This window comes from Idiotropiscis lumnitzeri, chromosome 5 (genome assembly GCF_059441095.1).
Source record: "Idiotropiscis lumnitzeri isolate Australia: NSW breed Sydney's pygmy pipehorse chromosome 5, RoL_Ilum_1.0, whole genome shotgun sequence".
In the NCBI taxonomy this organism is placed as follows: domain Eukaryota; kingdom Metazoa; phylum Chordata; class Actinopteri; order Syngnathiformes; family Syngnathidae; genus Idiotropiscis; species Idiotropiscis lumnitzeri.
The window spans coordinates 29,484,059-29,510,377 of record NC_142395.1 but is presented as its reverse complement, the minus strand read 5'-3'; the positions used below and the strand labels follow the sequence as shown (position 1 = coordinate 29,510,377).

General features: G+C 43.1%; 2 protein-coding genes across 7 annotated transcripts; one reads left to right on the top strand and one right to left on the bottom strand.

The window, feature by feature from the left end:
- Positions 1 to 908: 908 nt before the first annotated feature.
- LOC148337616 (RNA guanine-N7 methyltransferase activating subunit) lies at positions 909 to 2,949 on the bottom strand. Of its 2 annotated transcripts, none has more exons than XM_088296330.1 (4): positions 2,803 to 2,949; positions 2,037 to 2,219; positions 1,756 to 1,923; positions 909 to 1,289 (listed from the first exon to the last, which is right to left on the bottom strand). In XM_088296330.1, exons 2-4 carry the CDS (start codon positions 2,216 to 2,218, stop codon positions 1,115 to 1,117), a joined length of 525 nt encoding a protein of 174 aa, XP_088152456.1. In that variant the 5' UTR covers position 2,219; positions 2,803 to 2,949; the 3' UTR covers positions 909 to 1,114. The 2 variants fall into 2 exon arrangements, with proteins under 2 accessions (XP_088152456.1, XP_088152458.1); XM_088296332.1 differs by having other exon boundaries at positions 2,037 to 2,236; positions 2,803 to 2,899.
- homer2 (homer scaffold protein 2) lies at positions 2,930 to 24,183 on the top strand. Of its 5 annotated transcripts, none has more exons than XM_088296325.1 (10): positions 2,930 to 3,111; positions 10,246 to 10,307; positions 10,634 to 10,790; positions 16,710 to 16,841; positions 17,406 to 17,498; positions 18,135 to 18,274; positions 18,742 to 18,898; positions 19,065 to 19,175; positions 20,061 to 20,141; positions 22,589 to 24,183. In XM_088296325.1, the coding sequence occupies exons 2-10, from the start codon at positions 10,288 to 10,290 to the stop codon at positions 22,775 to 22,777; spliced, it is 1,080 nt and encodes a 359-aa protein (XP_088152451.1). In that variant the 5' UTR covers positions 2,930 to 3,111; positions 10,246 to 10,287; the 3' UTR covers positions 22,778 to 24,183. The 5 variants fall into 5 exon arrangements, with proteins under 5 accessions (XP_088152451.1, XP_088152455.1, XP_088152452.1 ...); XM_088296326.1 differs by lacking the exon at positions 2,930 to 3,111 and adding an exon at positions 4,028 to 4,406; XM_088296327.1 differs by lacking the exon at positions 2,930 to 3,111 and adding an exon at positions 7,557 to 7,571.
- The last annotated feature ends 2,136 nt before the right edge of the window (positions 24,184 to 26,319 follow it).

Genomic DNA, 26,319 nt, shown 5'->3' with positions numbered 1-26,319 from the left:
CTCGTTGTACTTTGTACATTTGTGTGTGCTAAATGTATATTTTGCTATAGTGCAGTAGTAGAATTAGATTCTGGTGCCACTAGTAGGGTTCAAGAGGCTGCCAGGATGGCCGAGTGGTCTAAGGCGCCGCGTTCAGGACCCAGTCTCCCCAGGAGGCCTGGGTTCGAATCTCGAATTTCCCCATTGTGGGACTAATAAAGGGCAAATTATTATTATTATTTATTATTATTAAGACGCAAGGGAAAGCCACTCGTTTGCTATCAGTAGTATTAAGATCCTCTTTGTCCTCACGAGTCAGACAATTCGATGCACTAAGGGGCGTATTCGCTGTGTGCTCACCTGTTTTCTGAAACTGAGCCATGATTGGTCGTTAGCTGAGCCCTGAGCCACTGTGATGTCATTTTCAGTTGAGAGAAGTGACAAAATGGCCGCCCCCTGGAATGGCTGAAAGCGAGTGCATTTTGCTTTTTTTAACTCGTATTCCACAAACGCAATATTAATCAGAATACCGTACTTGTGCTGCACAGAAGATATTCTTGTAGAAAAAAAATATTTGGGTTGACTGTCACTTACGGACTTCATGCTCCTTCTGGATGGGGTGACCTAATCAAAGTAATCATCTTGCTAAGCAAATGTGGGCAGTTAGAAGCAGCCAACTTTTTAGGAAGGAAATTTTTTTTCTGTTCCAATGTGACTATACAGTGTTTTAAGTCTCTCTCTCTCTCTCTCTTATCAAGGTAACACTTTATTTATAATAGTACAAAGTTCGCAGCTTGGACAATCTTGACAGAGAGCACGCGCAGCCAGATGCTCGTTTTCATCCCAAGTTGTATTTGATTTACGGTTAAAACAGTTCCCTCACAGTTGTCAGTAAAATGTCTAATTACATCATGAATTTAACAACAGGCCAGGGATGTTTTTTTTTTATTTTCCTCCTTCAAACCCTGTGTTTGTGTTGCAATTATAGATAGAGATTTTTTTAAGGGTCAGCTTTATATGTATGCCATAAACTCATGATGAAAAGAAAAAAAACCAAAAAAACAAACCTGCAAAAACAACTAAAACAGGTAAAACATTGCCACACATAGAAATGATGCAATCCTCATAATCGAGATCAGTATCTGTCATAACGAGGCCGATTATAATGCGAGTAGTGTTCCTGATGGGAGTTTGACTGAGACGCACGATTATAACCCCCATAGCGGTCTTTGTCTTGCTGCTGCCTGTAATGCTCTCCTCTTTCGGGGCGGGCTCCCCCCCAACCGCGACCTCCTTGACGGTCCTGGTACCTAAAGAGAAAAAAATAATAAATCAACTACTGATTTGAATGCTTTTTAAATATTCAAAGTAAATCTTTTTCTTTCCAAAGTAACAGTAAATTTGAAAATTCACATCTAGCAATTAAAATTATAATTTCACATTAAGAATAACTTTTTTTTTTTTTTTTACATTTTTACCATGGTGCTTGATTTTAATTAGATTTGTTCCATGACTATGCTTGGAAATCAAAACAGTTGCATTTAAATCTTCATTACACATTGGAAGGTCATTCATGCGTATCAGTCCCCAAAAAAACGGTTAAATCCAAAGAATTAAAAAATAAATAGAACACAGTGCTTCTAGTAACATTACCGTAAACCGTATAAAGTATATATTTGTTTGAATCCTGGATATGAACTGTATACTACGATATCGTATGATAGACAATTTATATCATATCTACGATATATATATCGTTTTATTGCACAAGTCTACCTTCTGCCTCTTCCTTGGTTTCCTCCCCCGAGAGCCCTCCAGTCCTCTACGATAGGAGGAGGATCAGCTGGCCTGTTCACGTACTGCTGGTACTCGCGGTCCTCGGAGGAAAATCTATGAGCGAACATCTCCTCGTAACTTTGTTGCTTTTCCGTAGTTTCGCTCATTCTGAAAAGAAGCAAAGCGCACTAGTATTCCCTCAAGAGAAAGTCATGAAATCGATCATACTGTTATATCACGCGATTGACGTTTTTTATCCTAGCTATGAAATATATCGTTACGTTGCACAAGTCTCCCGTCTGTCGCTTCCTTCGTTCTCTCCTCCGTGACCTCTGCAGTCTTCCACGATAGGGGGAGGATCGGCCGGACTGTCCACGTACTGCTCATGCTCCTGGTCCTTGGAGGAAATTCTGTGAGCCAACTTCTCCTCGGAGCTTTGTTGTTTTTCCGTAGTTTCGCACATTCTGAAAAGAATGAGACTCTGGTGAAGAGGCAAACGGCTATTACAATATGTACAGTGCCATGTTTTTTCTTTTGCACAGTTCCCCCACTTTAAATGGTTAGGATCAAACAAATGTAAATATCAGACAAAGATAACCTAAGTAAACACAAAATGTGCTATTTAAAGGGTCATTTGATTTATTAAGGAGGAAAAAATAACTACTCAAAGCTACCCGACCTTGTGTGAAAAGGTAACGTTTCATTGCGTGTTAGTAAGCCAAAAGTGAGGTTGAAAGTGAATTGTGAGGGAGGATAACTGGACGAATAAGATAGTCTTTCCAAGAATTCAGCTTTGTCTTGGTCCAAGTGCAGTGAATTTTTACATAATGATAAAAAAATGGATATAAATGATTTGGAATGCATGCTTAAACGGCGTTCCAATTGTTTACAATTGTTAGATTGGGCCTCTTTGGCTACGTGTGCTTCAACAACTCGCGTGCATAACAACGAGACGTGATCAGGTGCAACTTGCTACTCACCAAACCTAAAAACAACAAAGCAGTAACTTTCACATAATTAGTAATTATTTATACGTTTAAAACATACCTGAGTAAACGACGAACACTCAATGGTTTCCAACAAGTAAAATTCGCTGTACTAATAGTACCATGCAGAAATGATTCCCCCTGGAAACAACGATATGGATAACATTAGTTCCGGGTAACCCACGCACGTGTATTTGATGGACGACAATCACCTCACCTGCCACTTCCGGGCGGAGAAAAAGAAAAACAAAGTCGGTTAAAGGGCTAAATCTATCCAAATACTCCGAGTGAATAATGTTCTCGATACAAGTATAATTAAATAATTCCTCGTTATTTTTGTGAAAAGTGACACGAATTCCTTGGAAGCCATGTAAGTGCTCGAGAGACGCAAAGTGTCACTTCGTTTTCTGTTGAAACTGTAAAGTGTTGAAGGTGTATGTTTTTGACAAAATTGTTCTTTGTATTCGAATATGCCGTGCATTAGATAGATAGATTATTGTGTTTAAAAAAACAAAACAAAACAGGTGTTACTGCATTACTATGTCAACATTGAATAATGAGTCAACTCCTTTAAAGTAAAAGCACAATCCGAAAGTACTTAGTTATGAATGTCAAATTATTATTCACTGTCGATTGTATACATTTTTTTAAATCACGCTGCAACATATGTCGATGGAGCACTCCCTTAACCATTTTAATCACTTTGGCTATTTCATCCGACCGAGTTTTTTTTTTTTTTTTTTGCAAAATGGCGTGTGCCATGGAAAGACTCCTGCGGCACCCCTGGGGTGTTTTAATTGCATTTCAATCGGGAAAATTGATTTGCCATACAGTAGATCCCACTCATTTTCACAGTTCGGCACCCACCGAATCACCTATTTGCTGATTATTTTTTTCCCCCTCAATATACATCTTTTAATTATTTCTTATTTGTTGGTAGTCTATTCCTACAATTTGTCGATTTAACCCTCCTTTTCCCCCAGTATTTTTCAAGAGTAAAAAAAAAACAAATCTATACATATATAATGGGAATCAATTATATGCGGATTTTTTTTTTCCTATCGTTATCAAATAAACACTCAAGTAACGTACATATTGCTAAAAAAAAAAGTAGTTACTCCCCAACACTGTCTTTTTGAGCGTAATGTGGAGAAAAGTGGGGAACGTGTGGGCGTGTGAGCAGGTGAAAGCCGCTCTGTGTCGCTGCTGCTGTTGTCGCTTGACGCGTGTGAAACTCGAACCCACTCACGAGGGGGCGGGGCAGGGTGGGGGGGAGGAACGAAGTAAGGCAGGTAACATTAACTCCACTGATTCTGCGGACACTTGGACGAGGACAGCGAGATGAAAGCGTTAGTTTTATTTATTCTTATTAGTATACATACATATTTTTTTTACATTTAGACGTCGCCGCGTGTGTGACGCGGGTGCACGCGCACAGCAGGCGCAAACTTGGTTGACAGGCGCAGGAGCAAACCGAGCTTGACGAAACCGTCAAGCCCACGAAAGAAGCAAGTGCTCGGAGCTTTTCCTTCTGACCGCGACAACGGGACTTGTTCGAAGGAGAACCACGTTCAACTCTGAAGCTTGTGGACTTTGATTCGCGTTCGGCTCGCGTCACGTCACGTCATAGCGCACAGATCCGAAATATCTCCGCGTTACCATGGGGTGAGTACACTTCTCTCCAGAACCTATTGAATGTGACACCTGCTTGCATTTCAGTAGTCCCGCAAAATACCTTCCCTTTAATTTCCCTCATTCATGTAAAGCGAATTGGACCAGACGAGCACGATCATCGTTATTCATTGCGCCACTTGGATCACATCATGACCCCAAATTAGCGTCTAGCAACGTCCTTAAAATATGTTGTGCCATTGAAACATACTCGTTCTATGAATTTGCCATGTTGTATGTACAACATGTGCTTTTGGGCTAATGGTGTCATTCAGCGCTGCCCACTGAGAGTGCGTGTTGCAATTAAGTGTGGAGGTCGTTGTGGACACCCACGGTGCACTCAAGACTATTTTTCTCCTATGCGGGCTGTAGACGACCAACGGTGTGCTTCCAATCGATGCCGGTAGTCTACCACTTTCCAGGTGGAGTTTTATAAAAGGAAAGCCGTTTGCTCTATTTTCTTGATATTCAGGTTTTGGTCCGTAATTATGCAAGTATGATTTGTCTTCATGAGGAAGACGATTTAGTTCACTAGTAGATTGACTAGAACGCAAGAGGAGAGTCATGTTTATTCCACTGCTAGTGACATTTTTACCCTTCTACTACCCATTGAAACTTTACTACGGAAATACTATTCTGTACAAGTAAGACGACGAGGGCCAACTATTAGCCGTGTGTCCTGCACTAGTAGCCTCTTGCACTTTGCTAACATCGCCTCAATTTCCATCAGTAGTTTTGCCGCATTTATTGTCGAATGTCGTTGTCCTACTCGTGTGACGAAATGTCATGCAGTACTTGAAATACGAAAAAAGTACTGCCAAAGCGTATATTGCGCGACATATTCCGTACACGATCGATCATGGTTTCTTTTTACACTTGTGAGCGTTGCGCTCAATAAAATTAAAATTCAATTAAAACTCGGTCACTGCCAGCCCAGGTAAAATGAATGTACTTTTTGGCTTCTATATCCGTCAATGGCAGTGAATGAGTTCATACGTAGTAGCGTGCCTGTCAAATGCAAGTAATGGGCAATAATTGGCCCGTTGCGGTAAAAAATGCTGAGTTTGGCTCCAGTAATGTGAAGGGAATGCTGCACTACCGGTTCCTCTCTGAGCACACTTTTGTTTTTCAAAGCCGTGGCTCCCATTCGCGCGGTCTGCATACTCGCCGAAATGCTTTGAAATGTCGTCCGTAGTGTTGTCATGAAACCGCCCCGGTGGGCCTGCCGATGAGAGCCGGCCTCGTCTCATGTCGCCAACATATTGACGAGGCGCTCGTCTGCTTTTACTCACAGCCAGCATGTCGTTACACTCGACACCTCAAATAGATCTTTCCGTTCTTTAAAAACCACACAGGGATGATATGAATGCAAGATCTCTGTTGACTTGGCGTGTAAAGAGGAATCGCAAATCGAGTTCATGTCGATATGAACTGCTTAAAATATGCATCGATATTTAAAAAAAAACACATTTTAATATAACATATTTTAGTTTCTGCTGTGGATGATGACGCCATTAGTCAGCAAACTCATATTTATTAAAACCCCAAAAACTGTTTTTATATACGTATATATGTGCTAACTCGCGACATGGCACCGAGCGTTGCGTTTATGAACTCGGAAATTTCACCACTCAAAGCCAAAACGGCAAAAGCAAACATTCAAAAATTGTTTTTAAGTATTTCTTTTAGTATTTATAGATAGTTTCAAAGTAATAGTGCAACTCGGCATGGTGTCTAGTTTTTGGTTCCACTTCAAAGGCACTAAACATTGAGACGCTCGCGCTAAATATCAATGCGTGTTGCGTTTGGGGATGGCTGCTGCACCACACGAGCGCGCAGAGACGAGCATGGCAGCCAATTAAAAAAAAAAAAAAAATCAAAATTTTTTTTCCTTTTAAAAAAAATTTGAAAAATAACTTTCAGAAAAGCATTAAGCGGCAATTTTCGACATGGCCGCAGAAATTTAAATGCGTGAAAACAAACGAGTCGTTTTGTGTCCCAAAAGTCACAACACTTTTCCACAACATTTTTTTCTTTTTGTGCGGCACGGCTCAGTGGTAGCGGGTTCGTTTCCCGACCTTGAGGTTTTGGGTTCGATCCCACGCCATTGTGACCACGTCGAAGCATCCTTTAGCAAGTTGAACTGAACCCCCAGTTGCTCCTGATGGGCTTCACCATTTTTAAAAAATTTTTGAATCATATGACTCCCTTGTTCACGACTCATCAATCGACCTCGGCACAGCAGGTAGTTGTTCTGCCACTGAATGCGGTTCACCGGCAGTTTGCGAATGAGCAAGTTTCCCGAAGCAGAATTTATACATGACAAACCACTCAGCAGACGACTGGCGACTTGATGACAACGCCGAACTTCCAGAGCAGCCGTTCATGTCCGATCCAGGAAAAGTGTAAAAGTGATTTTTTTTTGGGATGCTCTGTGCATGTGAAAATTGAAATGACTCCGATTGCTCATTGTCGCGACGCCAGTGTGTCAGTTTTTTTGTTTTTTTTGGATTGGGTGTCTGGGTTTTGCCACTTTTAGCGTTTGGCCCGTTTGCGACTAAATGTGCTTATAGATTAACAATAAATCGTAAACTTCATGTGAACTTTCTCTGCCCTCTTGACCTTGACACGTTAGTATTGATCTGATGCTCATGTGTGATTTACAAGTCAGTGTCACTTTCTGGTTGACTAAAAAAAAAAAAAACAACAACCACACAAGCCCAAGAACCGAGTGATGTCTGTAGTGTTCCGGATTAAACTTGAGCTATTCCTTTCTTCCGCACAGACGCCGACAGCAACGCGAGTTACGCGTTGCTATTTAAAGCAAGTCCTGCTAGGAGCAGCGCTAACACCGGGATAGATGTTAATCTTCTGGCTGACCAGAGACTGACATCGAAAAGCTTAACACTCATTGATTAGGCTCGCGTGTGACGTGGCGCCGGGTCTCTCGCCGCCCCGCCAGGAGCGCAGACCATAAGCCTAATCTGAGCGCGTCTGGTCAATCGGCATCCCGGGAAGGTGTAGAAGGAAAGTGGCAGCACCGATTGGTGTTAACGAAACAACGGGGAAAATGAAAGAAGACAGGCTGAAGGCGGATTGGAAGTCTTTTGGCCAGATGGTCGAGGCCCGGGAGGCCATCTGCTGCCGCGCTGTGCCTCGGTGGAGTCTTCTCATGTCCTCTGCCGTGCAACCCGCAGATTAAACCGGGCGGCCTTTGTCGCTGTTGTGGAGGACGCCTTGAAAAATGGAGCCCTCGCTCCTCTTTGAAAAGCTCCCTGAAGGAAACGTGTTCATCGACGTTAAACAAAACTTGCATGTCGCCAAAAAGAATTGGATGTTTCACACACTCGCTTCTTGGCATCAAACGAGCGTTTGTCGTTCACTGCCAGCTAACTGGCGACCGTTCGAAAAATCCAAAATATATTCTCGCTTTTATAAACCACGATGGCCGAGGAGGGAAACGTGTGGATTTGATTGGAGATCCACTTGCGAGGCCGTTTTTAGGACGGACCTTTCAAGCGCGAATGAGCGTTTTGTACGTGTAGAGGAGAGAAGCGTCGGCGTCAAATCTATTTTGTGCGTGCGCGTGGAGGGCCTTGTACGCATGAAACACATTTTTCTACGCACAAAATGTGTTTTCGTGGGCGGTATTTGACATTTTGCTCACGTAATTGTGGCCTCAATTTATCGCCATAACGGAGACCAACAGCTAAGTTTCTTTAATATAAATGCAGATTTTTTTTTTTACAAATGTTTATTGTAAGTGTTTTTATTAATGCAATACAACATTTTTTAAACTATAATTTTGAATGTTACTATTATCATATAGAATGTAAAATGGTATAGTGGCATTTGGTATAGCCTCGCGGACTCAATCCAATTACACCGCGGGCCCAATTTGGCCCGCGGGCCAGAGTTGGACACCTATGCTTTCGTGCCTTTGACATGCAAGCAAGTACATTAGAGTGGAACGCAAATATGATCCCTTGGTAAATTATTTAAGACGCCGGATGGAGACGGCGAGTCGGTGGCAGTCAACTGTTGCCATGAAATCGCAAATGTTGTCTTCCCAAGATAAATGGCGACTGTGTCATTTTAGTTGGACCACCGTGTCAAACATTTTTCTGGTGGTCATTCATGCGTCGGTGCAGAAATATCACGTGAGCTGGTGTACCGATGATGCGACGACAGCTGCGGACGCGGACGGGGTGTGCCTGCTCCGTTTCTCTTGAACGTAACAAAATGTTTTGCGATTTTTCAGCATCCTGACCCAAGCCGGAGCATCACAAGTCGACTTTATAGTGCCACTTAATGAAAATGCCGCGAGTCTAGTTGAGTCTGCTGGCGACTGCCATGCAAAGTGCACCTCATCACTTTGCAATATATAGCAACAAATTTGGCGCAATCATGTGCGCTTTGCCTCGTCTGCTGCCGTGTGATGGTATTTTCAATAAGAAAAAAAAAAACTCGTCTCGCTGAGCATTTTGTCCGTTTTGATGTAGTTTGCACAATTTAGCCCAACTTGTCCTTATTCTGGTCCCACCGCAGCAGCAGGAGTCATCGTGGAGTAGGAAAGTTGACTCGTCCGGGCAACTTCTACCTCGTACAGTCAGATGTACTTTTATAGTATTGATATATTTGTCGTATTTTCACCGGTGTGAGGTTTGGCTTTGATTCTCGTGTGTGGCGTTTGCCCCCCCCCCCCAAAAAAAAAAACATGCTTCTTAGCTTAATTGAAGACTCTAAATTTTCCTCCAATGTAATGTGAACGGTTGTTTATCTTTATGCGCCTTGTGATCGACTGGCGACGAGCAAAGGGCGTGGCCCGCCTCTCCCTGCGAGTCACCTGAGGTCGGCCCCAGTTCGTCCAAAAGCAACATTCAAAACCAACGGATGGGTGGAGGAATATTCACCGCGTCCCTCGCTTCTAAAATCTCGCTGATCCAGTGAAATCAATCAAGCTAATGCTTTTTATCTCCGGAAAGCAGATTAGCGGAATCAACCGACAGTTCTGAGCGCTCCCGTGTGTTCGCCATTGACCTTTTACGCGCCCCCCCCTCCCTTCTCTGCCAGTGTGAGCTGGCCCGTGACATCGCCACCGCAAAAGGTCAGCGAACGTGTGCAAGCGGCAGCGTTGTTTTAAACCAGATGTGCAATGAGATTGCGCATTCGCTGGGCTTGGAGTTCTGTGAGAATAATCCCGGCGGACGTAAACGATTTTTTAGCGCGTGAATTTCTGTCCCTTTCCATCTGTAAATTTCTGAAGCGGCAGACGCCGTCTGTCTAGCATGACCAGGACCTCTCATCAGCGCGACGCGGAAGACGCTAGTGACTAGCGTGGTGGTGTCAAACATCCGACCCGCGGGCCGGATGTGGCCCGCAAAGTGGTTTCAGAGAAGATTTGGTTAAGTATAAAAATATAAAAAGTAACGTCCAATGAAATAAACTGAAGCCTCAAATTTGCCAAAATCATTTGCATACTTTGCAAATATTGTAGCATATTAGCTGAACCAAAACGCCTGCTCAAGTTACTTTCCATTTCATTTTTTTCTCTAAACTGTCGGAAACATGCGGGACACATGCAGCTCCTCGCGCCGCTTCATACGACTTTGCACACTTTTTGAAGCGCAAAAGGGAAAAATGACACCCTACGAGCCAGCATGTGAGTCATGCACAGGTTAGAGAGCAAGATGAGGCAGTCTGGTGGAGACGGCAAATTTGTTCAGCCGCTTTGGCTATTTTTTCTTTTTAATTATACACTACATCCTTTGCATCGTGTGTGTTTGTGTGTGTGTGTTTTAACTCCATCAATGTGTGTTGTGTTTCTTCGCAGTTTGTTAATGCAAGCGCATTGCGTTGTCGTCGTCCACTGAAAATGACATCACAGTTGCTCCGGTAATGACCAATCACGGCTCTCTTGTTTTCTGAGTTTTGGTCATGTGACGTTCGTGAGCTCTTCACCTGCCGGCCGAGTAGACTCTTCCGTTTCTAAAGTCAAACTGTGGGTGTTTTTTTAACTTTCCGGACCTTTATTCGCGACCTCATGGTGATGGGGGAATGTTTCTTGATGTGCTAATAGCTTCGAGTTGCCGTGAGGATTTTTGGCGGTGTTACATTATCACCGGGCCGCCGAAGTCTCTGTGGAATGGAGGCGTCGAATGTTCCTATTTCCTATTCTTCTTTCTCACAATTGTCCCTCTTCTGTGTCCCAACCCAACCAGGGAGCAGCCAATCTACACCACCAGGGCCCACGTCTTCCAAATTGACCCCACCACCAAGAAGAACTGGGTCCCGGCCAGCAAACAGGCCGTCACCGTCTCCTATTTTTATGACAGCACACGCAACAGCTACCGCATCATCAGCGTGGATGGATCCAAGGTATGCGTGTGCGTGTGCGCCGCGAGCGACGGCGACCAAAAACATGTTCAAGATTTCAAAGAGTCCCGTGTTTGATGAAGTGTCAGGATTTCCATTTCCAGAACAGAACTGATGCAATTGTCGGCCACGCCAATCGATACTCGACTTTTTTTATATTAAAGTTAGGGCTGTCAAAATAAAGCGTGAACTCGAGATCAAAATAAATAAACGCGCTTAAATATTTGAACTCAGTTTTATTTCGTTTCAAAATACTTTGCGTACTTAGCCAATATTGTACCATTTTAGCTGCGCGTCTTGAGCACACGTCAGAACAAAAGTGGCCACTGTTGGATTGTGCTGCTTATGAATAAGAAAAATTCCTGTCAAGATGACTCCAATTCGATGGTATTCAAGGATCAAAGAAAACCCTGAGCACAGTCTGGGATTTAAAATTCACTTCATATTTCATTTCAAGATATTATTCACGTAAATACTTGTTAACTCATTCACTAGTAGGCCAGGTGAAAAGAATGCAGTTTTTGACGTCTATATCCGTCAATGGCAGTGAATGAGTTAAGGGATTCCGAAAAAAGTGATCAATCGCAATTAATTACAGACTTTTTTTTTGCAATTAATTATTAAAAAAAACTGTAAAAATTGCTTGACCGCACTAATTAAAGTACTAAATTAGCTCCTCAAATAACAAACATGGCAAGTCGGACGTCGAGTAAAAATGCTTAGCTATACTTTCATGGGTGGCAGACCGCCGATATCGAGATTGGCCGCAATCATCAACCTGTGCAAATATTTCCGCTCACACCAACACTGTCCGTCAGCTTTGTGAATGTGTAGATTATGTTGCCATGGCGATGGGAGCCTCCGCTCCTTGTGAAAAGCCGCAGATACTGTCACGCCATCATTTTTAGCCCTTTGATTGCTTGCGAGTGACTGTAGTTGTTTGGATTTTGCTCTGCGCTTTTGCTCACAAAGTCTGCGTTGGAAGAACTAACCCAACCGCTGAATCCTTCTCACAGCAAGGATGATTATCATTGCAAAGAAACTCTTTGTATCATCTAATGATCAGATTTGTGCTTTTCTTGCGTTAAAAATTGCGACTGTGAATTATTTGTGTCGTTTTGCAATGCATTGTTTAGTCAAGTGACTCCCACGGCTCGAAGCCGGCGAGGCAACACTCATCGGGTTATGTCATCACGCAGTCCTGACAGCAGATAACGGGCGACACCCAGACCACACGGCCGTATTTTTATCTTGCAGGCGCTTTAAGAGAAGACTTCATTTGTATAGAAGAACGGATGGCTCCATTTATTTCTGACTGCATTCGTCTACACTTTTTGTTCTCTTCAGTACTTCCGCAAGGTCAGACCTTCTTTCGCCGCTCTCCCACTCATGCTTCCTTTATTTATTTTTTTTTGTCGTCTGCCTAATGTTGAGTAACAGTTTTGTCTAATGACAGTTCGGCAGGCAACCTCAATCGGCGAGCTGAGCGCTTAATAAGCACTCATCCATTCATTATCTATTCCAATGATCCTATTTGGCGTTTTTTTTTTTTTTTTTCTTCCCCCCCAATGACGTCACACGGACTTCCCGGTGGCGAAGCAATCTCGGATGCTGTCAATAGTGAACAAACACAAGACTGTCAATGACTTGAACGAATGATTTTCATCTTGCGGGTAGTATGGGAAATGTTCTTCTCTCTTGCGGTAGTTTGAATGGTTGAAGTGCCGGGCAAAAAACTTGGAATTGAGACCGATCAATTCACATTTCTTCAATTGGATTAAAAAAAAAAATAGACGTGGTGATTTTTCAGACCGAGTTAATGTGATTGCCGGACTGGCTAATTAATTCAGGAGATGGCTATTAGCCATTTTTGGTTTAAACACCGCTTTTTCCTTTTCCGCCACGTTAAATGGCCAATTTACACACATTGCAAATCGCCCTTGCACATTCTCTGCTTTCCACACCAAAATATTTCCACACTGCGGACATTATCACTGTAACATGACGCTAGCAGCTAGCTTCATGTTAGCTTGCAGCGACACAATGTTCCCCCACGGGCTGTTTACTTCCATGTGGAGTATAAAACAGATTTCTTTGGGCTATGTTTGTGTTTGATGCGTTGTATCAATTAAAGATAAATATATGTATATCTATCTTAACCTTTAGGATGTTAGCCTAGCATGCTAGCATACATTGTAAATGAGCCTGTCACCTAGCTGCCATCAAGTGGTTCTTTTAGTGACCGACGCAATTTGTTAGGCTGTGTGCTTGATGGCCGATTTGCTTGTTATCTAACTGAGAAGGCAATTTTCGCTGAAATTAAAATTTGGCTTTTCTGTTGCTCCGATTATTGGCACAGACGTGGTCTTTTGGTCGAGAAATAGCACGCTGTGAACTGCTCGGCGAGGCATTCACCCAAACTGACTTCAAACTTCACACTTTCAACTTTATTCCCGATGATGGAGTTTTGGTTCGCGGCCTGTCCCTTTCGATGTGACCACACTACTACCAGGAAGTCTTGCGATCTTCTCCGTACAACCATTTACAACACCTTAAATACATTCATTCATTTAGTTTTGATGGGGGTTTTTTTGGGGGGGGGGAATAAATAAACCTTCGGGTATATATCTAGTGGTGGTGGTGCTCATCGTTTTGTCATGTAAAAGCAATATTCAAAATATTTAGAAATTTGTGTGGCCCAAAAAAAAAAAAAAAAAAGTGTCTAGTTTGCACACTCCTTGTGAACAAGCCAGGTCTGTCCAGAACAATAGTTTGTGTTTTTGCTGCGGTCTGCACTAACCATGACAAACTGTCAGCTTGTATTTGTTCACGGCGAGAAGCAGGCCGCTCACCGATGATGACGGAGCAACTCGAAATGCATTCCATTCCAAGCTTTGTTTTTTTTTTTTGCTCTGATGTGTGCTGAGTTTTGTCAACTCCACGATAAAAGAACACATTTATGTTTTATTCATTCCAAATGATATTTAGACCGAATGAATCAAAATGCAAATCTGGACCTGCTTCGTTGTCACTGGAAAGTAAAACTATCGAAAGCCGATGCTAGTGTATCAATAAAATAAAATGAAATTGGTTTTCATCCGATTCATCGCTTATTTGACAGATTTATCGATTTATTCAAATAATTGTTTGTTGCCTATTTGAAAAAAATTCCAATTATTTATAAAACATTTTTAATCTATCAAACAAATCAAAAGTTGACCTTGGCGTATCATTCCAGCCAAATACATACCTTGAACGGAGGAACCTTTCATACTGTATCATTAGTTGTATTATATTATGCAGAATTCTGAACTAACTCCCAACTTGCGTCAACATTTCCAAACGGGCTACTCAAGCAGGCTCCCACTTTGCGATGCGCCCTCAACTTATTGTCCGGCAGCACTTGAATTTGCACTTGATAGCGGCCTGGCTGTCCACCCCCACAGCTGCTCGTGTCACTCTACTCCCGCTTCCCTCGGTCACACGCTCGCACTTGCTTACTCGCTGGATGACAGTCTGGCATGCCACCATAATGGCTATTATGGTGAGACACAAAGTGGCAAAACGAAATCGCAAACACATTCGCCGTTCAGGTTCCTTCCGTGATCTTGTGCTTCATGATGGAAGCGTGCTGAAAGCATTATAATATTCTCATATTCATGAAAGCAGAGGAAATGTTTACGATTATTCAATTCTTTAACAACAGTTATAGTCTGATTCTTTTCATGTCTTTTTTTTTTAATTTTGTGTTGCACAGCAATCCAATTGACGATGCGTGGTACCTGGGCAGCAATTAAAAATAATGCAAGGGTGCGCTTGGATTGATTGATTGATCGAAGGCCGTGTTTTGAAACGATTGCTGTTTTTCCAACTGTCCCTGAAGGTAACGCCTCACATAAGTCGATTAACAGCTGGCTCAAAGAAAAATGAAGCTTATGAAGGCAACATTTGCCACGGTAGCTTAACATCCCACTCCACGCCTCCATCGTATGCGTGTGCGTGCGCGCAAACACACACACACACACACACACACCATAATTCTGATACGATGAGGATGTTGACATCAACCGCAAAAAGACACTTTTCTCCCCCGTCACAAGTTGGTCATCATCTCGTCAGATATACCGCCAGCAGCGAGTTGACGACCGCTGGATTAGGAGTTGAACGACTCGACATTTTTTGTAGTCGACTATAATGAAAGTCAAGTTGAAATCGATGATGTCACTGTTCCCAACCGTTTTTTTCCACTATGGAGCGGTTTCAAGTGGAGACACTGAAACAAACCAAAACAAAAGTTGTACAATCACAAAACGGCGTCCTTGCTAAAAAAATATAATACAGCATTTTCCTTCTTGCTCAACCTGATAGTTGAGTTCCAACTAACTTTGTGACGAACTTTGTTGCATGCTAATAAAATGAATAAAGTTTTGTCACGCTATCGTGGGGGTTTATTCATTTGTACTCTTGCGCACATTTTGATCATTTCCCCTTTTTTATTTATTATTTGATTTTTTTTATAACGATTAACCTTAAGTTTCATATCACACACTCGTGTTAAAACAACTGTGAAAAAAAATTCACTCCGCTTTTTTGGAAGTTCGGAAGTACTTTCGCTCTTTTGAGGAAATGGCATCGTTTTTTTTTTTTAAATGAGATGCAGCCGCAATCCTTTACAACTAAACTCTTGAGGCTTTTCTTTCTCCCCTTTTTTTTTTGCAGCATTGGTGGAAACTGACATTTCGGGTTGTTGAAAAGAACACGGATGTGTCACATTTGAATTCTCAAAAGCGGTCTTCACATGCAGGTTGCCATGAAACAAGGACCGCCCACTAATTTCGCTGCCTTGAGCGCTGCCTAATCGTTGCGATAAGTGCATCTTCATCGTCAGGCAAATTTGGGTGCATGTCAACGCTTGAAGCCGAGCACACGGCAATTCCCTCAAGTCCGCTCAAGCTGAGTTTGAACGACGAGGTCTGCTGTCGTGACTTTTTGTACTTGGGCGCAACAGGTGACGGCGCTGTAGCAAATGGACGACAACTTCAAGTTGGACGCCAACTCGAGGCAAACGTTAACTCATTTACTGCCATTGACGGCTAAAGACGTCAAAGATCCGTTTTATTGACTCGGCTACGCGTAAGGCTGTTTGACCTCATTCGTTTTCCAGCGTCCAGCGCGGAACAGACTGGAGAGCCGAAGTTGGGACACGTTTACAGTATGTCATCGTTTGACACAGATTCTTGTGCTATTTCTGTTTGGAACAAGCAAATGAAAGGCGGAAAAAAAATGTGATTAACTCATTCACGACCAGCCGGGTAAAAAAAAAAGAATTTGACGTCTTTAGCCGTCAATGGTAGTAAATGAGTTAAATGGAACACAAGTAGCAAATGAGCGTTAAATAGTTTTTCATTTATAGTGGTTGATCCTTTTCAAGAGTTAAATTCACGACCGAAATGCGTCACTCATTTAAAGTTGAGGAAATTTGTCTTTCAGGCAAAATTTGAAGATAAAGTTAAAAATGCGCTGGTGAACTGAATTTGATGATCTTTAAACTTTGGAATGCACGCGTCCAACTGTTTGTTTGAGTACTTTGCTGTTCTCCAACGAGGACATGAATTGCAAAATTCACAGTCGGTGTTTGATCTATAAATAGATCGATACATTTCCTGGTTCAATTACGCTCGTCCTCTTCATGACATCATGATACCGAAACCAAATGCTCATCGATCATGCATTCGCGTGCAACTTTTTTTTTTTTTTTTGTGAGTCACGTTTCCACGTTTTGTCATCACTTGGCAGTTGGGTGATCCCAGTCCAGGTTTTATCGCTTGGCAAATTAAAAAGTTGCGAGTTGAGCTCCTGAAAGTCAGTCGACTTAATTGTGTCCTCACCCGCATTTTCATGCGTCTTGTTTTTTTTCCCAAGGTTATCATCAACAGCACCATCACACCCAACATGATGTTCACCAAGACGTCCCAGAAGTTCGGCCAGTGGGCCGACAGCCGGGCCAACACCGTGTTCGGTTTGGGCTTCAGCTCAGAGCAGCAGCTCGCGAAGGTAAGCGTCTTTGCAAATCCGCACACTTGATCGATCAATTCATGAAGATGAAAACGCGTTGCCATTTTGTCACAATTTCACCGAGCGTTCTCCTCTGTATCGTTTGGAACGAGCGATCTGTCATATCTGCTGGAGGCCGCGTAGGCGGGAGAGCAATCGTTGGATTCATTATGTACAAAGTGTGACATCATAGCGGCATAACACGACGGAATCCGTTAATGTATTCGGCAAAAAGGCGGGAGGTGTCACAGTCAACAACGGCGCATTTGACGCATTTTGCATTTTTATTGGCATATGGTTGTTTATTACGACAAGAAAGATGGGGTTTTGTTTCATAAAAAAAATGTGTTTTATATTCCTCCCAAATGACGACTTTATGTCATCTCGTCAATGCGTTTAGCGCCACCCTTCAGGTACTCGACCGCTGTCTTTGCTCCACCAATTAGGTCGGATTGATTTGGTGCCCTTCGCAACTTGGAGGAAAAAGAGGCAAAAATTGCAAACGGAACTGCGGTTGCTTTGTTAAAACGAGGCTTTCCAACCGCTCTTGTGTGTCATTTTCAGTTTGCAGAGAAATTCCAGGAAGTCAAAGAGGCGGCCAAAACGGCAAGAGACAAATCTCAGACGAAGGTGGAGGCTCTGAGCAATCACTCCCAGGTAAACGATCACTCTGCCGACTGAAATTCTGGATCAGGACTGATCTGAAGTCTTCTGCAATCGCATGCCACCCCAACGGTGGACGTTGCGTTCCAATCATGTCACGTCAACGTACGTTCAACGCCCTCATGCAATGAGCTGTCAAGATTTGGGATGGATCGTAAAAAGTGAAGTATTTTTACTCCTCGCACGTGATTTAAGCATACAACACTGTCAAAATTAATTTAAAAAAAAAAATGCTTTTAAAAGTGTTCCAATATGGAGGACTGAAAGTGCAAAAATTGAATAAACACATTTGATTAAAATTGTCATTAATTAATTAAATGTGGAATTCAAATAATAAATATGTCATTAATTGAATTATCGATGATTATATGGAAACAAATTGATCTAATTATTCATGTATTTTATTATTTCATGGTCCCGCATCGCAATGTGTCTTGAATTAATTTTAGCTGTCAAATTGGCCATCAAAGTTTGTGGGCGGAGCTAAACGTTGACCAACTCAAATGCTGTCCAAGCCGTTGCTTTGGCCTGAAGTGGTTGCAAAAAACATGGCGCCTACGACGATGGACAACCTTCATGAGCTGATTGAGCGGTCCCACGCTTGTCTTTTTCGTTTGGTTGTCCCGTCAGGAGCCCGGACGTGAAACGCAATCGAAAAACCAGGCCTCCGGCATGAACGGCACCGATGACGAGAAGATATTTCATGTGGGACCAGAGGCCGTGTTGCTGAAGAATGACAATGATCTCCTCGAGAGCACCGTCGAACAGAAGTAAGACTTCCTTTTACACTTTCAAAGCATTTTCATTTTGTGATTGAAGATCAAGCAGCAGCAGCACGCGTTTAGCTTTCTTTCACCGACACCAAAAGTGGTGCCGTCGCGTACGTGACGTGACTTAAGAGCATTTTGAAGATATGAGTCACCATTTGGCCCATGTCTTATTTTATTTATTTATTTTAATTTTTTTTACTTGCAAGCAGAGTGCCGGATGCTAGCAGTGAATTAAAAAAAACAAAAAAAATCCCAATTAATTTCATTTCAGTGGCCAAAAATGATTCGAGTGTTTGTGGACACTTTTGAGACATCACGTCGGCGAAACCATTTACTTTGAAGCAAAAAGTCATCAGTGGGATTATTTAGTTTGCTTCTGCGTCACCTCGGTGGGCACGAAGCCGAGGCGTTTCAACACCAGCCTGTGTAAATGTTGACTCCTTTCCGAATGGTCTCATGTCTGACAGCAACACCAACGCCAAGAAGTGGGAAACGGAGCTGCAGACGCTCCGAGAAAATAACGCCCGGCTGGTGGACGCGCTGCAGGAGTCCTCGGCTAATGTGGAGAGCTGGAAGAAACAGCTCAGCGCCTGCAAGGAGGAGAGTGACACGCTCCGGGAGAAGGTGATGCCGCTGTTGCATGTCCAAAAGAAATTTTTGGGCTCCTTCGCTTGACATGAAAGCCACCTGACAAGTCGTCTTTATTTCTTTTTTTGGGTGATCATTTTTACTGCCCACATTTGCCTGTTAAACGTTGTTCACGTCTCTCCCGGTGCGCGTGTGCGTTTAGATTGCCGATCTGGAGGTTCAGTGTAACGAGGCCAGTCAGGAGAAACAAAGAAATGCGCAGCTGAGCGTGCGTGTGAAGGAGCTGGAGGCCGAGCTGCACGACAAAGAGCAGGTGAGGCCCGGGTCACTTTTTGAGCCGACCAAAACGGCGACCGCTCGTTCGGGATTTTGCACTCGTCCGAACCTGAAAACTCATCTTCATTTGTCATCTTGAATTTTGTTTCATCGTGTGTTGATGCAGATAAAAATACTTTTGCAGTTTTTGGTCAAAACTCATTTTTCTTTGAATATCGCCCAATTTCAATTTGGGATCAAAGGATCATTGACCAGTGAGCGTCTGCCGCGTTTCCGTTGGTGCTGCTCCAACGCTGACCCAGCGGCCAAAATATGAAATGACGGCGAGCTAACAGATGGCCCACAGAGGGCTCATCTGCCCGGTGACTCATTTCTCACAAAACACACACGCAGGTTTTCTCCAGGGGTGGTGGACGTACGCTGGCCAGTCACCAAGCGGTCGCTGATGATGGCGAATGTCCGATTAGCATTTTTCTGATCAAGTGTTTCTCACTAAGCAGGAGCGCGTTTCTACTTTGTATTTTATATTGATTTCGACCCCACGTTCGCTGATCGCAACCTGAGGGAGGCAAACGCAATTTAAATCTTAAACTTGGCTTTGAAATCGGCGCTCGCGTCTTTCATTTTAGGCAGCTCGCTAAAGTGACGACGCGGTAATCCACGCATTCGTTCCGTGTCATGCAAATTGACTTTGGAGTCAGCGCGTCCTCCATCAAGCGCCTCCAGTTGCGCCAAAATGCTGCTGCTCGTCTTTTAACCGGAGCTCAGAAGACGGATCACGCCAATTTTGGCCTCTCATCACTGGCTGCCAGTGCGCTTTAGCGTTGGCTTTCAGATACTTTTGCTTGAGCAATTCCCCTTTAGATTCTCTGTGAGTTGTGCACTAAACGTGAAAACGTGTCTCTTCTCATCCCAAACGAAGGAGCTGGAAAATTTGAGGAAGCAAGCGGAGATAATTCCTCAACTGATGGCGGAGTGTGAGGGCATCACTTTGAAACTGCAGGTAAAGAGCGACGCATCTCTGGTTGCTTGTCATGATTTGCGGTGGTTTGCGTGTGGAAGTGTGTGCGCACACGCGAGACCAATGACAGAAATGCTCCAATCTGCGAAATAGAAAGCATTTGGTGTGTCGTGTGTCGGCCACAAAAGATGCCACAACGCACGTGCTTGAGCACATGACTAAAAGAAAAAGAAAAAAAAAGGACAATTTGCAGCCCTTTTGTGTGTGGATTCCAATTTTTTTCGATGCTGCTTTCATCCAGATCTCAAAATTGCTGCAAAAAAATCATCAAAATCATGTGCTGCCTTCTTATCTTTGTCATTGGGTGCTGACAAAAAGCCCCGCCCCCCGCCCCTCCCATTGCATCTTTTGAACAAAGGGGCACCTTGTTGGTCAGACTTTGCGAAACCTGAAGTGCGAGAGTGTGAGCTGTCGCTGTGACGTCACCGCACTCGCTTGCTCCAAGTCAAAGTTTGAGCTCCGTAATCCTGAGAGGTCCAACGAGTTGCGTGCGGCGATAAAAGCAACAATGACATGCCTGGAGTGCCTCCACTGGCTGGATGAACAACAACAAAGAGTTTGCGTCTCCTCCACTTGGAGGCCTCCTAAAATGACAACCGTGTGTTTTTATTTTCCCTTCCGCTAAATTATTTTAGCGCAACCTTTAAGAGAAAAAGGACCAAATCTGATTATTCGAGCTTCCTTAAGCACACTGGGAACAATTTGACAGATTGCAAACATGCCCTCAAAAAGAGTCCCTGTTGCTGGATTCAAGACGTCGATTACACTCTGGCGGGAATTAAAAAAAACATAAATGAATAACCTTCTTCAAAATCGTTGAGCCCGACCATTTGAATTTTTTTTTTCTTCCAAATGTGTGGCTGCATTTCCAAACGTTGGCGTTTGCACTCCTTAAATGTGACACTGACACGTCGAGATAAAGTTTCACGAGTCAGCTGGAGCTCAGAGCCTTGCGGGCGCAGCACCTTTTTAGCACTCCTATTTTAAACTCCTCCCTTGGTTGGTATCTTCGGCATTAAAGTGTCGCCTGACAGTCTGGACCGCCAGCGTCACGTTTCCCTCGCAACCAACTCATGAACACACCGCTGCGAAATGCTACACGATGCCGTTTCAATTTGTGCGACTGCTCGAGAGTGTTCAGTTGCTTGTGCAATATGTTATCCCCCAAAAAAAAAAAGTTGTTAGGCCACCAATTTTCTCATTGAATCCATTAAAATTCGATTAGGGTCGTGTGGGTTGCTGGAGCCGATCCCAGCCGTCTTCGGGTGGTAGGCGGGGGACTGCCTGCCAGCCAATCGCACGCATAGACGAACAACACTTACACCCGGTGACAATTAATCAACAGCGCTTGTTTTTGGAATGTGGGAGGAAACAGGAGTACCCGGAGAAAACCCACGCAGGCACGGGTAGTTGAATAATTATGTTGGTTTCATAAAAAAAAAAAATAATAATAATATTCCAATGCATGTTAATGGTCGTCAGGTATATGTGGATTTTTGTTCTTCACTGGCTGTTTAAAAAGGTCCACTTTAGTTGCGGAAAATTTACTGGAGCATAACCGTGACAAGCCAGCACAGTGCTGCTGCGATTTTGGACCTTGTGGCCATTTTGGGCGAGATGTTGGCCATGGTGAACTTTGCTTTTGCCCCAAAATCTCCAGCACACCTGTGACCCTTTTGAGAATAAGGAGCATCAAAAATGGTTGGACGTGCTGTTCATTCTGCTCTACCAATCTTGGCCACCAGGAGGCAGCACAACAGTCATACACACACAAATCCGAGTGCTTTCACAACGGCTTCGAATCTAAAAAATGAAGACTAGACTTCATTTTCGTCTACTATAAGTGACTCTGACTCTCTACATGTGTTGCTCCACTCTTTATTCCATCGTTTCTAAAACGGTGACGATTGATGCAACCTGTTAGCGAGGCAGCTAGTTGTGCTCCCAAAATGGATTCATTGCATTTCCAATCATTTTGAAAGGAAACGTGACCGATTTCAATTGGCAAACCGAGGTTCCGCTGGTTATGCTGCTTTCGGAACACATTCGCTGCCATTGACGGATTGAGAAGCCAAAAAGTACATTCATTTGACCGGGTGTGATGAGGCTCAACTAGAGATGGGAAAATGAAGCTTTGAATTTGCTTCACGAACCAGCTGCCGTATTTTAGAGTCCTCCAGATGGCAATGTTGCTTTAAATAAAAGGTTTAAAAAAAAATGGCAAGTCAGTGTGCTTTCAATCCAATGCTGAACAAAGAGCGCCATCTACAGGAGTCCAAAAATACGACAACTGGTTCATGACGCAGATTTGAAGCTTCATTTATTCATTCATCACTAGGCTCGACTGATCACTGCAGCAGGTGGTGAAAGACATTCGCAAAGTGCCCATCCAAGTATGCCGTTGACACGTTTTTGCTTTTCCCGCCCAGACCGCAGAAACGAAGAACCGAGAGCTGGAGGGCAAGATCGACGTTCTTCACTTGGACGTGGACGACAGTCGCCAGAAGCAAGGCAACGTCAAAGGCGAGCTGAAAAAGTTGATGGACGTCTTGGACATCAAGCTGGACGAGCTGCACGAGTTCCGGCGGGGCCTGTCCCGTCTCGGCGTCGACAACTGAGCCCATCGGGTCGCCGTTGACGTCTTCAGGGAACAAACGACGTGGCGTCCACTCTCCCTTACGTCACGTTCACTCAAAGACAATATGGACGTCCTCGGAGGAAGAGCCGCCTGACCTCACCTTTTATGTGTGCAAGAGTCGTTCTTTGGAGCTTGTGGGTGTGATGGGGGGCGATGGTGGTGGGTTCTTTAAAGGGCTACAAGTAACCACACACAAGGGGAATGCTGCTGAGTGTCACACGAGTAATAATTGGTGTTATTCTGAAGCCCCGCCCCCTCTCCTGGCATTCTATAGGCTCGATCTCAGGTGTGTCACTTTGTACTTGGATGACACGCACCCACGAGACGAATGGCCGCGACACAAAGTGCCTCCACCTGGCGAGGAGAAGCGGCCCCTCTTGAAAAGCTTCCTGCTAAACGGGTCAAAGTCGGATTTGTAGAAAGCCGTTGGCGCATTTCGTCTCTAGCATTGATTTCCCGCTTCAGGTCCGTGTCCTAGCACACTTTTTTTTGTCCTCACTTGTAAGACGATTCGGTGCACTAGTAGAACCACGAGGGCGCGCTAGTCCTACGACGCACGTCATGAGCGAGGCGTACCTGTGCACTTGTGTTCTACTCGTGAAGCGCTGGATGTCAACTAATAAAGCTTTAGAACGTCACCGAGTATATTTATTAAATGCCCCAACGGCTTTATGCATTTCTCTCCAGCCTCGGGTCCACGTGTACGAGTGCAAAGAGCACATGGACCTGAAGTGAGTCCAATGTTTGTCAAGTGTAACGACTTAACTTCCCACCCGTGTCCTTTTGTCGTCCGGCATTTCCATGACGGGTACGAGTCACGTCTCCATTGCTTCATTTCACCGAGCAAGTCATCCAAAAATGAATCCAAGCCAATTTCGTGGTCACTTTCAAGGACCTGTCGTGCTGTGTGTGTGCAATAGTTTGAGTTTGGGGGGTCTGTTTGGACAAGGATGTCCATGTGCTTCCTTCCACTCAAGTTTTGGGGGTGTGTGTGTTTTATTTTTGGGGCGTGTGGACGTGGTGCTGCTCCACGGGCAGATAATGTGAACAACACCCCTGAGGGACTTGCGGCTTTTGTCTGACGTTATTTATTTGGGTGCCTCTCTCCTACGTCTGCGTTTCTAGAATGAGCAAAGTCAATTTACGGTATGTACGATATAAGAAATATACCAAACTTGTCTTCTATCAGAGCTACTTTGTACAATCTATTTTTAAATATTTCCAACAAACAATATATATATATACTTGCATCGCTGTCATGAAATTGGAATTTCCTTTATTTCATACGAAACGCAACAAAAGATGACCTTTTGTTTTGAACCAAATGGCTTCTGTAAACATGTGGCTTCTCTTCATTGTACAATATAAAAGAAAAAAAAGTTGAATTGTGTGCGTGTGGATGTGAGTGCTGTAGCTAATTATTTAGAAGACTATTCAAAGTCGAGTGTCAGCCATGGTTAGCCGAAGTTTTTATGCAACATTTTTAATTGCCCAAATCATATTTTGGATTTTTCTGTCATGTTTAATACACCAACCTGCATGTGGAGACTCTCAAACTGATTATTTTCAATCTAAAACAATTAACTTTTGCATTTTCAAACGTGCTCCTGCAGGAAATATGAAACGACTAGCATGCCTTTTCCTGACCGAGATGCCAAATTTACTTGCAATCCTAAAATTGAAAGAAATAATTTGACTGCATAAGGGTGAATTTTTCTTGGTCAAAATGATAAAAAAATCAAATGGGGAGGCCACTAAATTAGAAAGTGTCCGCATTAAAGCATCTCTAGGACCGAGATTTCTGGTGGCTAAAAAGGAGGCTGCTCGTTTCTGTCCTGCGCTGTCCAGTGTACACACGGCACGAAACTGACCTCAAAACCACAATCATTGAGCAGGGATTTACTGTAAATTTTCTTTCTTTTTTTATGTTTAAAAAAAAAAAAAAAAAAAAAACACACAAAAGTGCCTTTTTGAAGGATGGAAAAACCCCAGTGAGGAAATATCTGCAGTGGAGGATCGGAGGACAGGTTGCCTTGGCAACATAATCCTACTCACTGCACCCCCCGCCCCCCCCCTTTTTAAAAAACAAAAGGGAACTATACAATATCTCACGTCTCATCTTTTCACGGGACAAACAAAGACGAAATGTAACGGTGGAAAGTCGAATGTTAACTGCCTCCTCCAAATATGTCAACACGCAGCCGGTCATGTCTTAACCGAAGGCAACAAAAGTGAGTACACCCCAAGGTGAAACCGTCACTTTTGTGAGATACTGAAGTTAATACTTTTTTCTTCTTTTTGAATGTCGGCTTTCTATAAATCTTGCCTGCGTTTTAATTCTCATCAGGAATTGACATGAAAACAGCGCGCAAACTGGAAATTTTAAAAATGTTTTGTGTTTATTTCACCCGCTGAATGAGTTCAGGAATCTTGCTTTTAGTTTTCTCCCAATCGGGTTCCCATTTTTTTAGTGACCTGTTTTCAACTAAACAGCATGACAGCACCACAAACAGGTCAAAGTTGGAACTTCTGCTATTTGTTTATTGTCCTCTTAGGGAGGCTATATTTGAAGTCTGCAAGGTGATCAGAATTCATCAAGAGGTCCCCCAACTTCATTTGACTACGACCGAATAGGAAAAGTTAACATAAAAAAATGTTTTAAAGGTGGTTTTGGTTTAAATGCGCGACGTAAAATGAGTTTGTTAATCCGAAAGGTGAGAGCAAGGCTGCACATTTGAGTTTTGCAATTTATAATGGCCAGATCATGACGTCAAAGGGAAAACAACGAGGTCAGAGAATGGAAATTTATTTGAATACTACTTCAATTTTATTATAATTAATTTGATTCCAACAATCAACCAAACAGATATTAAACAAAATGTTAAATGTGTATATATTTTGCCGCTCTGTGTCCTCCATCTGCGATCTGGGCACCCTTGCGCCATCTTCTCGCCATCATTAGTTGTAAAATAATCGTCGTTGACTCGGTTAGGGACGATTAAAGGCACTGACGAAAAATCACGAACGTCATTGCTTAGTTCGGACTTTTTTAAAAAAACGTCTCGTCATCAGACTACATGGACATTTCCAAATGCTCACCTCTGCGTGTATGTAAAATGGCTATTGGCTAATGGCAAATCACTATTTTATATTATATTTACAATAAATGAATAATCCAGTTATTTAATGAGAGACGCAAATATAGATTCATGAGAAATCAAAGCCTACACTCTAGAAGAAAGAAAAATGCCTGTCAAGATGATTCACTTTAGATTGTTTTCAAGGATCAAAGAAAGCTATTGGAACAGTCTGAATTTAAATAGAATTGATTTTACATTAATTCCAATATATTATTCAAGTAAATATCTGTTACAAGCTTTATAAAAAAATAGAAGTTGAAAAATTGTAATAGACGATCGAGGTGGAAATCAACTTGGACATAAAAAATGATTAAATAATCTTTATCATCTACATTGACGCACTGAAGCAAGTCCAGCCATGAGAAAGTCTACACAATTATTC